We start from the raw sequence: 13324 nt of genomic DNA, 5'->3' as shown, positions 1-13324 counted from the left end.
CCTGCTTATGCAGGGGGTCGGACTCAATGATCTGTTGAGGTCCCTTCTGACCCTAACACCTATGAATCTATGAAACCTTAGCTTTCCCATTTTACAGATGGGAGAAGAAGCACAAAGGGCACTTTTACATGTGCTCCAGGGATGGGGAGAGGGAGGCACTTTAATTAGGTGGATCCGAGAGTTTAACAAACTTTAGTTCAAATGCTCCCACTGCCATTTTTAAGCAGGGGGACGCTGTTACACGAGATTGCCATGCTCCTGCAGACTCGACTAGTGTGTTGGGTGCATTGGAATTCCAGTGCATCGGTGCAGCCTCAGCGCTCATTTATAGGTGCCCAAAGAGACTAAGAGACTTGCCCAGCATTACAGCTGGCATTGAACTGCTATCTCAGTCCAGTGTTTCAACCGCAAAGCCAACCTTTCTCTTCAGTTTCAGATGGCCTACTACCAGGCATAAACATTATCAAGATTCAGACTTCAACAAACCTTTATATCATGGAACAATTCAAGAGAGGGTGGATGATTCCTAATGAGGTGTATAAGGATTGTAAAGGTTTTTTTCAAGGGGAGAGAAAAAGAGAGTGCATGAGTGAGGTACATGTATCAGAACAAGCAGCCTGGTAGAACCAGGATCTGGAGAAGGAAATGAAGGGCTGTGGAAAGTGAGACGGGGCAGGGATTAGGATGCGCTAAGGGAACAGATGTTGGAAAGGGGCATGACAAGCAAGTCATTAATGAATTTCTCCTTTGTGTTCTTTTAGGAGCTATATGTGAGATCTTCTCATGCATTAGAGGAACTTGTTAAAGAGTTGTTTCTTCAAAACCTTCCTGGAATAACCGGTCTCTCCTTAAGAGAATGTGAACTTTTAAAAGAAGAATGGCAGGAGAATTTGGTCCTTCAGTTGGAAAAAGTGGATAGCTATAGACAACAACATTGGAAGCTCTTCCAGGAACAAATGCAACAAGAAAAACAGGTACAGTTAAAAAATGTGATAGGTATCAATATTCTCAAGTCATAAATTCTAAAAATAGTTATATAGATTACCATATTTCTCCCATACTTCATGCACCTTCCTCCTTCCACCTCCCCTTTTCACCTTTCAAAAACAATAGGTATACATGCTTATTTGGGGCAGGTTGTATATGTGAGAAAATATGGTATTAAGACAGTCATGCATGTATGTGGGTTTTTTATTTCTGTGTAGACTTGTGGAGTCCAAATTCAAAGTGGGCAATTTGGATTAGTGTATGTCATTTTTGCATGGGAAAGGTGGGAAAATATTAGCGAACGTGTGGCCTCAGTGTTTTAGAGTGTTTTCAATACATAAGTCTCTTTGGGCAAAGTGCTAGCTTAATTCCTAAATTTTTCTGACTGGGGAGTGGGGAGGAGGCTATAGCGCATATACATGCACACATGCTTGCGCACACACCCTTCCACATGGAATACACAGAGTGCATAAAAATAATCGCAACCAAAGTTTTTTGCCTGAAAGGGGGCAGCCCAGGGTATTAAGGGCCCAGAAGAGAGAATAGAAGAGCCTATTCAGCACCAGGCTTAATAGACCATGCATATGAACAGATTTGGGGGAAATTTTACCCTTGAAACGCTAAGAAGCCTTCTCTGAGCACATGCAAACTGCAGGTTTTTCCAGGGCTTATAAATGTTTGGGCAGATTTTCTTGAAGGCAAAAATCACCTCCCTTACACAAAGGCAAGCCCTGCCAAAATTTAAACATCTTCATCCAAAGTGTGAGGACTAGAGAAGTAAGACCAAATACCCTAAACAATGCAGATTTACAGTGGAATGAAAACAAGGTCTTGTGATGTGAAGTGTTGAATGACCTTAATAATAGATGCCACTATCTGTATTAGAAATGCAAAAATCTAGAACTCTTGGTTCAGAGATGATTCCTTTTATTAGACCAACTAGATATCGCAAAAAAAAAATGTCTTTTCCGGCAACCTTTTGGGCCCTCAGGCCTTCGGGCCCTTCATCTGGGAAAATTAAAGATGGCAAAAAGTCCCCATAGGTAGAAAATAAACTTCATTTTTAGACAGAGGGAGTTGAAGATGGAAGTTTATTTTAGCCAATTTGGATTTTACATTTCATTGCTGAACAACAAGAAAAATTTCTAAAACCTCCCTGCATGCCATCTGACAGCAACAGGGAAGTAATCCTACCTGATCTACACACCAATGAGGAACTCACAGAGACACTTACATGGACCCAGAGGGACAGACTTCCATCTTCAACTCCCTCTCCCTCTGTACAAAAATGAACTTTATTTCCTACCTATGGGGACTTTTTATCATCTTTCATTTTCCCTGAGCCAGATGAAGGGGGTGTGTGCCCAAAAGCTTGTGGAAAAAGACCATTTTTTGCAATTTCTTAGTTGTTCTAATAAAAGGTAGTATCTCTGAGCCAAGAGTTCTAGATTTTTGCTTTTCTTTTTGTCTCAGACCAACACAGCTACCCAATACACCCCAGAACTATCTATACTATACACTTCTGTATTATACTATACCAAGGGCTGTGTACACACATTCAAATCATCCAGGCCAACTCTCCTAGGTTTGTTTCCCTGAGAGAATGGTGTACAGTATTCTGTTATAGCTAACCTCTGGATTTTCCCAGATTGTTTTAGGGGCTTGTTACACATTAATTTTAGGCAGATCCTGGAGCTCTTAACCCCTGTGTTGTCCACACATTAACACCTGAAACTAGTTTTAAGTACACTTCAGGTGATTCAGAGTTATGCCACTTCAGGACAGGCTTATCCCTGCTCATATTCCATTAATGTGTGTTCACTCTCCACAGATGATCCACCCAAGTTGCAATCCACCAGCATCCCAGGATGCAGTGTCCCCTCCCCCACCCTCCTGTTCTGTGTAGATGAACTTTCCATCCGTTGAACTCTACTGCCCAGGGGGCAGTTTGGGCACCAAGCCAACTCCTCCTCCTGCCCCCAGAGGTGTGACCTTCCCACACCCCAGGGATGCACCCCAGTGCAAGCAGCCCGCAGAGCACAGGCCAGCTAACCAGGTCACAGGACACAGACAGGTCCAGGAGTGGGGTCTTGGGGGCATGGTGGGGGAACAAGATAAGGGGCCAGATCAGGTCCCCATGAGCTGGGGTTTCCTCCCCAGGGCAGGGGCAGAAGTTGCCCCAAAAGTGCCTTCCCTCACCACTCCCAGCTCCTAGCCACCCCACGAAGCATGGCCAGAACCCCCTCACACCCCAGTCCCAAATCCCAGTTTATTAAAACATGAGACCTTCTTTAACTTACTTCCTCTTTATTTCTTTTTAAATCCCACCCCCCTTTTTTACTTCTTTTTATTTTATCCCTCAGTGGGTGACTTCATTTCACCACTAATCACCCATCCCCATTTCCTTTCCACCTCCCGTTTCATTACCAACCCACATCCTATTAAGTCTCTGCCTCCCAGCTTCATGTTCCTGCCCCCACCAAACCCATCTCTCCAGCACCCCCCACCCCATCCCTTAGTGCAGGGATAGAAATCAGTCCTAGCTCACCAGCAACTCAAGAGCTGCAGCACCTAGCCCGGCCCCTGATCACTAGCCCTCTGGTGGCAAGTCATAGCTGTGCAAGTTGGGAACAGTCAGAGAAGGTTTTTTATCTTAAGGTGTGACTGCGCCAAACTCGAGCTAGCACTAACTTGCATCAACATTTGTGCAGCTCAAAGTGCAGTGTGTAGCAGTGCTCTTAGTATCCATTTTATTTTGTACCTTTAAAAAAAAGTCTAACTGTGATTGATATAGTTGAGAAACACCTTCCATACAGTGATCTTCTCCTCTGATTTAATATAGATGATCAAATGAACTCTTTTTCTCAGATTGGGAAGGTGACAAGTCAGGCATTGATTGATTCACAGAATCTGATGAAGTGCACTTCAGCCCACAAAAGTGCGTGCTATTCAAACACATGTGAGTGCATACACACACACGCTTTGGTTAGTCTATATGGTGCAAATCTACCCTGCCTTTTACTGATTGATTCTCCAACTATTAGATACTGTGAAAAACTGTTTTTCTAACTTGTTTTTATTACTTTCTCCATAAAACTTATGTCGGATGATATTATACTGCCTATTAAATCTGATAGTTATGTGACTTATTGTAGAGCAGTTTTACATTCATTTAGAACACTCTTGAGAATAGAAAAGTTCAAACTAGTAATTCATGGAAATTTTATAATGTACTCCATGTGTATTTATACTTGGTTTAGAGATTTTCCATATGAATATCCTCTGGTGATTTTCTGTTACTTTTCATGTTAGCTAACCTGTTATTTCAACTATTTAGAAGGTGGGGTAGATTTCCACCTTACAGACTAACCAAAGTAGATACATACGTGTGTGTGTGTGTGTGTGTGTGTATATATATGTGCTATATTTTGTACATATATATGCATACATGTTTTTATATTTATTTATATGTATATACATGTGGGGGGTGTATGTGTAAAAGATATATAAAACACAGCTAACAACACCTCTCAGTTTCAACTATTTACTCACCTAGTCTGTTTCTGTGTCAGACAAAAATGGAATGCCAAAAAGTCCAAATGTTCTAGCACATCATTGTCCCTGTTGAAACCAATGAGGCTTCTCATATGCTTGAAGTTAAAGAAAAGGCACTTTCAGGATTTTTACCTGAGGCTTTTGAGCAATATAAAATGAAAGGTAGTGTAAATGAGGACGTTGTTTCACATTACACTCAGTGGACGCCTCTACACATGCAGTTAATACGAATGAATATACTAATCCTGATGTCACTTTCACTGTCTACACGTGCATTTAAGCGCAGTAATTTAGTACGCTGCTGGCTACCACTTATATCTGACAGGACTATCTGGCAGTGCAGTAAATTAGTCTACTGCACCCTAAATGCCGTCATGCACATGTAGACAGTGATGCTTTACTGCATAGCAAATTAGTCTGCTGAGTAGTAAAGCATCTTGTGTAGACATACCCAGTAAGTATTAACTGTATTTAAAACACATGTTCCACATGTTCAAGCAGGAAAACGTATGCTAAGTGCTATTATATTATAAGACAGTTAGGACTTTTTGGGCAAGCAGTATCTCCATATTATGGTAAGTAATACATGTTAAGCTATCATGGGACTGCTCCATAGAGATAACACAAGTAGTCCTTATTGGCTCCACTGTGGTGCTGGGGCTGGGTGTGACAAACAGCTGGCTCTGGTGCAGTACATGGGCTGAGATCAACAATCAGCTGTTTGTCAGTCCCAGCCCCTCTCACCACACTAAAGTCTTGAACCAGCTCCAGTGCAGTGGGGCTCAACAACCAGCTGATTGTCTCCTGCACAGCTGGCTCCAGCCCTATCCAAAGAGCTGAGATCATAGTAAGCATTACTATGCAACTTCTCAGAAATCTTTCTACCCTGTAGTAATGCTTACTATGATTTTAATAGAACACGTGCTAAGTGTAACTTGAGACCAGGCCCTCAGAGACCACATGCCTTCAACACTTCACAGTTTGGCCCCCATTATATAGGATTCATATACAGTCGTAATAATTCCTAGTCTCTGTCTTGAGTCTATTAAAACTGCTCTAGACTAGCTTGTAGAAAGTCTTTTTTCAAAACTATGTATAAAGCTGGTACTGAACTTTTCCCTATGAAACAGAGACACTCAGGCTATGTCTACATGGTAAACTTACCACTCCTAGCAGTTGTACCAGGAAGCTTGCTGCACTGCTCCAGGCAGCTACCTTTTAAACCAGAAGGCTAAAACCATGTGCTAAGACACATGGTTGACAGCCCACAGCATTGTACAAAAGCATTATAACCATCTCTTTACAATATTTAATGCAAGCACTGCAAAGTAGCTGCAGGCTAGCCTGGATAGACATGAATCACCTGTGTAGATATAGCTTCTGAAGCTTTTTAAAAGGCTCATTTCAGTCCTTTGAATGAAATATAATCCAGTCCTTGGCCACAACCAAGTTTGAAGACCCTGAAGTAACCAAGGAATCAAGGTCTGATCTAAAGCCTGTTGAAGTTAATGTCAATCATTTCTTGACTTCAGTAAAGTTTGGGATCAAAAACACACTGAACAGGAAAGAGGTGGAAAGTCAAACCCCAGGACTAAAATTTCATGACCCAGATTCCCCTCCAGCTGAATAAATGTCCAATCCCAGGAGAGTTACAACATAGAAGTAAAGATAAAACAGTTGTGAAAGATCATTAAAATCAACTATTTGAAAATGTTGGTCAATGAGATAGGTTCCAATATAGAATAAAGGCTAAAAAGGCAAAGTGTTGTTTTACCAGGCATTTGAGGCAGGGCAGATAAGTTCATAATATCCAGTGGGAGAGGAAAAGGAAAAGGAAAGTGAAAAAAAAACAGTTGAGTAGAAAAAGACAAAGAAAAAGGCTGCTAAGAGAAAGAAAGTGGAAAAAAGAACCTCTTTACAGGGCCTTCTGCTTAGTCCTCCACCAAATTTAACACATCTGATATAGCTTCTGAAGCTTTTTAAAAGGCTCATTTCAATCCTTTGAATGAAATATAATCCAGTCCTTGGCCACAAACTAGTTTGAAGACTCAAACAAGTTTGAAGATCCGAAGCCCTCTGGGTCAGATTACAAGGGGGTAGGAATGAAAGGAATTTGGTAGTGGGAGTCTACTACAGACCCCCACACCAGGGGGAGGAGTTAGACCTAGAATTCTCAAAACAGCTCTGTAACAGATATTCGCTCTGGGCCGATCTAAACGTGGCCCACGTACCTGTTCCTGGGGCAACCGCCCGCCTTCTCGCCTGCCATGCCTTGCTGTTAATTGGTGTTAATTAGCGGGAGGCTGCCCTTGTACTGCCCTGAGGCCAGGGGGCGCTATCTGTGGCTCCATTTCCTCCCCTACACCACAGTCCACATCTCGCCGATGGAATGGACGTTGTGTCCCAGCCTTATTACATTCTGGCCCCTTTTTGTCCTCTCTGGGCCTTCCTTTCTTTGATAGGCACCCTCTCCGGTGCTAGGGCTCTCCCCGGCCCTATCTCACTATGTGCCTTCTTCCCTGGGGCTCCCCAACAGAGCTGCCCCCTCTCTGGGGCCTCCTCAGTGATGCTGCCCCCTCTCTGGGGCTCACCGTGCCTGCACTGGGGCTTCTCAATAATGCTGCCCCCTCTCCAGGGCTCACTGCACCTGCACTGGGGCTTCTCAGTAAGGCTGCCCCCTCTCTGGGGCTCCTCAGTAATGTTGCGCCCTCTCTGGGCTCACTGCGCCTGCACTGGGCTTCTCAGTAATGCCGCCCCCTCTCCGGGGCTCACCGCGCCCGCACTGGGGCCCCTCAGTAATGCTGCCCCCTCTCTGGGGCCTTCTCAATAGTGCCGCCCTCCTCTGGGGCCTTCTCAATAGTGCCGCCCTCCTCTGGGGCCTTCTCAATAGTGCCGCCCTCCTCTGGGGCCTTCTCAATAGTGCCGCCCTCCTCTGGGGCCTTCTCAATAGTGCCGCCCTCCTCTGGGGCCTTCTCAATAGTGCCGCCCTCCTCTGGGGCCTTCTCAATAGTGCCGCCCTCCTCTGGGGCCTTCTCAATAGTGCCGCCCTCCTCTGGGGCCTTCTCAATAGTGCCGCCCTCCTCTGGGGCCTTCTCAATAGTGCCGCCCTCCTCTGGGGCCTTCTCAATAGTGCCGCCCTCCTCTGGGGCCTTCTCAATAGTGCCGCCCTCCTCTGGGGCCTTCTCAATAGTGCCGCCCTCCTCTGGGGCCTTCTCAATAGTGCCGCCCTCCTCTGGGGCCTTCTCAATAGTGCCGCCCTCCTCTGGGGCCTTCTCAATAGTGCCGCCCTCCTCTGGGGCCTTCTCAATAGTGCCGCCCTCCTCTGGGGCCTTCTCGGTAAAGCTGCCCCCGCTCTGGGGCTGGGGTCTATACACCCCAAATGCTGTGCCCTCACTGGCGCTCGGGTCCTCACACTCCGCTGTGAGTTCCCTATGAGGCCTCCTCCAACCCCTGATAGCCTCACCCAAACCACCGGTTACAAACAACAACACAAACGTAAGCCACTTGGCTACAACATAAATGGAAGCCACCCGGCTCTAACAACAGTCCAGCCTACCAGGGAATACTCCATCCCTCAGCCGTGTCAGACGCTGCCCCTTCAGTCAGGCTTTCCCTCTCTTCCATTGCAAGAGCTCCTTCCCCCTTGACTGCTGGCAGTGAACAGTATCTGGCCCCAGCCCCCAGGGTTTATAAGGGAGCCAGGCCCTGCCCCTTCTAGTCAGCTGACCTTCCCTGGTTGCCCCGGCAACCCACAGCTGGGCTCCTTATTCCCTGCTAGGGAGGAAGCCCTAGCAGTTTCCCCTCTTTGGGAGCAGGGCACCTCAGTGCCCTGTGACAAGCTCCCAAAGGCAGCATGCTCAAAAGACCTAGTTGTCATGGGTGACCTAAATTAGCCAGACATCTGCTTGGAGGAGCAGTCGGCCAGGTCTGCCCATTCACGTAGGTTCTTAACCTGCATACAGGACCTGCATCCAACACAGGAGGTATGCAGTCCCACTAGGGGAGATGCCTTACTTGACTTGGTGCTGGCATCAGGGGAGGGCTTGGTGGGGGAGCTATAGATACAAGGTAACCTAGGGGATAGTGACCACCAGTTGATAGGATTCACTATCCAGTATAAGGTGGGAAAGACAAATAGTAGGGCAGTAGTGCTAGACTTCCGGAAGGCCAACTTCAACGAGCTCAGGAGATTGGTTAGGGTGGGACTGAAGGGTAATCACATCTGTAAGATGGGAGTCCAAGAAGGATGGGAGTTCCTCAAGGGACTGATCCTACAGGCACAGAGGGACACCATCCCAGTACTCACAAAGGGAGGCAAAAGAGCCAAAAAAACATTCTTGGATGAGCAGGGAAACCCAGGAGTGCCTTCAGAGGAAAAAATAGACCTACAGGCTGTGGAAGCAAGGGGCAGCCACCAAGGAGGAGTATACCTACGTGGCTCGTGCTTGCAGAGAAGCAGTGAGAAAGGCCAAAGCAGATACAGAACTCAAGCTGGCAACAAAAATTAAGGATAACAAGAAGTCCTTCTTTAAGTACATAAGGAGCAGGAAGAAGGCGCAGGGTAACATAGGGCCACTACTGAATGGATTAAGGCAACTCGTAACTGATAGGGTGGAAAAAGTGGAGCTCTTAAATAATTTATTTGCTTCTGTTTTCCTGGACACGGATACAAATGCACCTCCCAATGAGTCTTTAGTCTGGAGTAAGAGTAATACCAATCCACCAATGGTTAGCACTGACCTAGTGAAGGGGCACTTGGAAGGCTTGGACATATTGAAGTCAGCGGGCCCTGACGACCTTCACCCAAGGGTATTAAAGGAATTGGGAGATGACATAGCAGAACCACTGGCGCAGCTGTTTGAGCACTCGTGGCACTTGGGACAGGTCCCAGAGGACTGGAAAAGGGCCAACGTGGTCCCTGTCTTCAAGAAGGGGAGGAAGGAGGACCCAGGGAATTATAGGCTAGTTAGCCTCACCTCTATTCTCAACAAGACATTAGAAAAAATCATAAAGGATCACATTTGCAGGGGGCCAGTGGGTAACACAATGGTAAGGGGAAACCAGCATGGGTTTATAGCAGGCAGATCTTGCCTGACCAACCTGGTCTCTTTTTATGACCAGGTCACAAAGTGCTTAGATGCAGGGGAGGAAGTAGATATTATTTATCTAGATTTTAAAAAGGCTTTTGACACAGTGTCGCACCCAATTCTTACGAGCAAACTGAGTAGCTGTGATGTGGATTTTTTCACAGTAAGGTGGTTGAAAAACTGGCTTATGGGATGCACCCAGAGAGTGGTGGTGGATGGGTCAGTTTCTCCCTGGAGGGATGTGGGCAGTGGTGTCCCCCAAGGCTCTGTTCTTGGACCAGTACTGTTTAATATCTTCATCAGAGATTCAAATGAAGGTGTTGAAAACACCTTGTCCAGATTCGCAGATGACACTAAACTATGGGGCACAGTAAACACACTGGAGGGCAGGGAGCGAATTCAGGCAGATTTGGACAGACTGAGGAAGTGGGCAGATCAGAACAGCATGTAATTCAACAAGGATAAATGCAAGGTGCTGCACCTGGGGAGAAAGAGTCTCTAACACACCTATAGACTGTGGGGTACCATTCTGAGCACCACAACAATGGAAAGAGATCTCGGAGTCCTGGTTGACACAAAAATGAACACGAGTCGCCAGTGTGATGAGGTAATAAGCAAGGCTAACGGCACTCTTTACTGCATCAGCAGGAGCATCACGAGCAGGTCTAGGGAAGTGTTAATTCCCCTCTATGTGGCATTGGTGAGGCCACAGATGGAGTCCTGTGTCCAGTTTTGGGCGCCGCACTTCAAGAGAGATGTGGATGACCTTGAAAAGGTTCAGAGGAGGGCTACTCTTATGGTTGAGGGCCTGCAGGTAAGACCCTGTGAAGACAGACTGAGGGATCTGAATCTCTTCAGCCTCTACAAGAGAAGGCTGAGAGGCGATCTTGTGGCTGCCTACAAACTCAGGGGGAGTCAGCAGGGAATAGGGGACACTGTTTACCAGGGCACCCCTCGGGGTTACCAGAAGTAATGGCCACAAACTGAAGGAGAACAGATTTAGATTGAACATAAGGAAGAAATTCTTTACAGTAAGGGTTGCCAAAATATGGAATGGGCTTCCAAGGGAGGTGGTGCTTTCCCCTACCCTGGAGGTGTTCAAGAGGAGATTAGACAGGCATCTGGCTGGGGTTACTTAACCCCAGTGCTCCTTCCTGCCTGAAGCAGGGGGTCGGACCCGATGATCTACCAGGTCCCTTCAGACTATGAATCTGCATTTGTTGACTTGTGAGGGCAGAGATTGCACTGTTACATCTTCCAAAAGTCTGATTTTTGCTATTGTCAAATATATTGAGATAACAGCCCATCTAGATGTGCCATTAAAGTACTTATTGGTGCATATATTGCTAAAAGGGAATTGATATGGCTAGATAATGGTTCTTTGGATAGCACTGTATGAGAGAATTCAGCAGCCTTTTGGGTCACCCTGGAGCGTATAATTTGGGGTCTTTAAATTAGGTTGACTGCCCATAGTGCAACACAGTGGCATGGTTTACTAAAGTAGATGGATTCAAGTCCCATTGTACTTGGCCTTGGTGAGGCTGCAGCAGGAGTGCTGCATCCAGTTTTGGGCTCCACAATTCAAAAAGGATGTGGAAAAACTTGAGAGAGTCCAGAGAAGAGCCATGCACATGATCAGAGGTCAGGAAAACAGACTTTACAACAACAGGCTGAGAGCTATGGGACTCTTTAGCCTGGAAAAGCACAGGCTCAGGGGCGATCTGATGGCCACCTATAAGTTTATCGGGGTGTTCACCATGATCTGGGGGAACGATTGTTCACCAGAGCGCCCCAAGGGATGACAAGGTCAAACAGTTATAAACACCTGCAAGACCATTTCAGGCTGGACATAAGGAAGAATTTCTTCACTGTCTGAGTCCCCAAGGTCTGGAATAGCCTGCCACCGGAGGTGGTTCAAGCATCTACATTGAATGCCTTCAAGAGAAATTTGGATGCTTATCTTGCTGGGATCCTATAACTCCAGCTGACTTCCTGCCCCTCGGGCAGGGGGCTGGACTCGATGATCTTCCGAGGTCCTTTCCAGCTCTAATATCTCTGAAATCTGTATATTTCTTTTAAAAAATAATGCATGGTTTAACATTCAGTGATGATAATTATAAATATGTAGAACGATCTATTCACAGGGTGCTTGTACATGTCAGGGAAGCTTGGGCTTGGTGGGCTTTCAGCGCCCTGTGCACCATTCATGCTGCCTTCTCCCACCACCAGCACACCCAACCACCCTCCTGCTGCCTTGCTGCATTGCCCCAGGGGCAAGCCAACCCATTCCCAGGGGGTCCCAGGCACAGGGCACTGAAGCCTACCTGCCTCCAGCAGCCAGGGGGCAAGCTGCTGGCAAGTCAAGTGGCCCCTGAGCTGCAGGGGACCCTGGTCCTTCCCTCCATGGTGGTGGTGCCCGCCAGGCAACACCCGCCCGCTAGCACCTGGGCTGGGCATTCCCAGGGGATGCTGCCACCATGGAGGGAAGCACTGCAAAGCTCAGGGGCTGTGTGACCCAGCAGCAGCTCATGCAGGCAGGTTCCACTGTGGGGGGAAGAAAAAAAAGCAGCAAGGAGCCTGATCCTTTTTTTTTTCTCCCAGAACCTGCCTGCTTGCCTGAGCTGCACAGGGCTCAGTGCTTCCCTCCATGGTGGCAGCACCCCCTGGAACCACCCATGTGGGCTGGTAGCGGGTAGGTGATGCCTGGGGGGTACCACCACTGTGGAGAGAAGAAATGGGGTCCCCCGCAGCTCAGGGACCACTTGGCCCACCTGGCAGGGGCGGGTAGGCTCGGGGGGGAGGATCAGGCCCCTCACTGCTTTTTTTTTTTCCGGTGGAGCCTGTCCATGGCAGCGGGGGCCGGAGGGCTGGGAGGTGGGTGAGCTGATGCGGGGGCCGTAATGCACTGTGATGTCACATGACATGATGGCAGTCCCTAAATTGAAACGGTGGTTTTTTAATTGGTGGGGTTTTAATTGTGTCATTTAAAAACCTACCATTTCAATTTAGGGAGAACTAAACCCCCGTTGTGTGTACAAACACCCACAGTGTCCAATGTATCAGGGCATTCCTCAGTGCAAAGACTGTGAAATGAATTATGCAAGAGTTTGTTTTTTCAGGAAAATGTATAGTTTCCCAGGGAGGATACTTTCTTTTGGAAAGAGGTGCTTTAGCTTCTCTTTTGTGAAAGTGATTTAAACTAAGGTACTCTAAATCCCAGTAAGAGAGTATCCACGTGACTCATTGGGTGCTGACAGAAATACTATTTGTTGTGCGATCGGCCCCTTGAAAGTACTCTACATCCATGCCCTGACAGAAGTGCATGGTTGCAGAGCGCTTTAAAAGTGCCCGATCACAGGACAAAATAACCTTCATTAAATGAGAATTCAGATGAAGGCGGTCCAAAGCAGAGTACCTTCATTAACTTCTGCTCAGCCCTGTGTGCAAGCAGAGCGGGGGATGCAGCCCAGCCCCATCCCTGGTGCTGTGTTCAGAGTGGGAGGGAGGGAAGGGGGAGGAGGGAGATCTGTCTGGGGTTTGTCCGAAGACAGGCAGGTTATCCAGGCTGACCTGGACAGGCTCAGCAAGTGGGCGGACGAGAATCTGATGGTGTTCAACGCCGATAAATGCAGGGTTCTCCACCTTGGGGAAAAAAAACCCACAGCATCCTTATAGGCTCGGCAGTGCTATGTTGG

The 13324-nt window shown here is 47.1% G+C and overlaps 1 protein-coding gene across 5 annotated transcripts in view; it reads left to right on the top strand.

Moving 5' to 3' along the window:
- The window catches only part of EVC (EvC ciliary complex subunit 1), a 115430-nt gene that overhangs the window by 70816 nt on the left and 31290 nt on the right, over positions 1–13324 (top strand). For all 5 annotated transcript variants that reach the window (XM_006017027.2, XM_025195390.1, XM_025195376.1 and 2 more), the window contains one exon: positions 762–974. In XM_006017027.2, coding sequence (XP_006017089.1) covers positions 762–974 — 213 coding nt within the window. The remainder of the gene's footprint in view (positions 1–761; positions 975–13324) is intronic.

Source organism: Alligator sinensis, unplaced genomic scaffold (assembly GCF_000455745.1).
Source record: "Alligator sinensis unplaced genomic scaffold, ASM45574v1 scaffold421_1, whole genome shotgun sequence".
In the NCBI taxonomy this organism is placed as follows: domain Eukaryota; kingdom Metazoa; phylum Chordata; order Crocodylia; family Alligatoridae; genus Alligator; species Alligator sinensis.
This window is presented reverse-complemented; position numbering and strand designations above follow the sequence as displayed.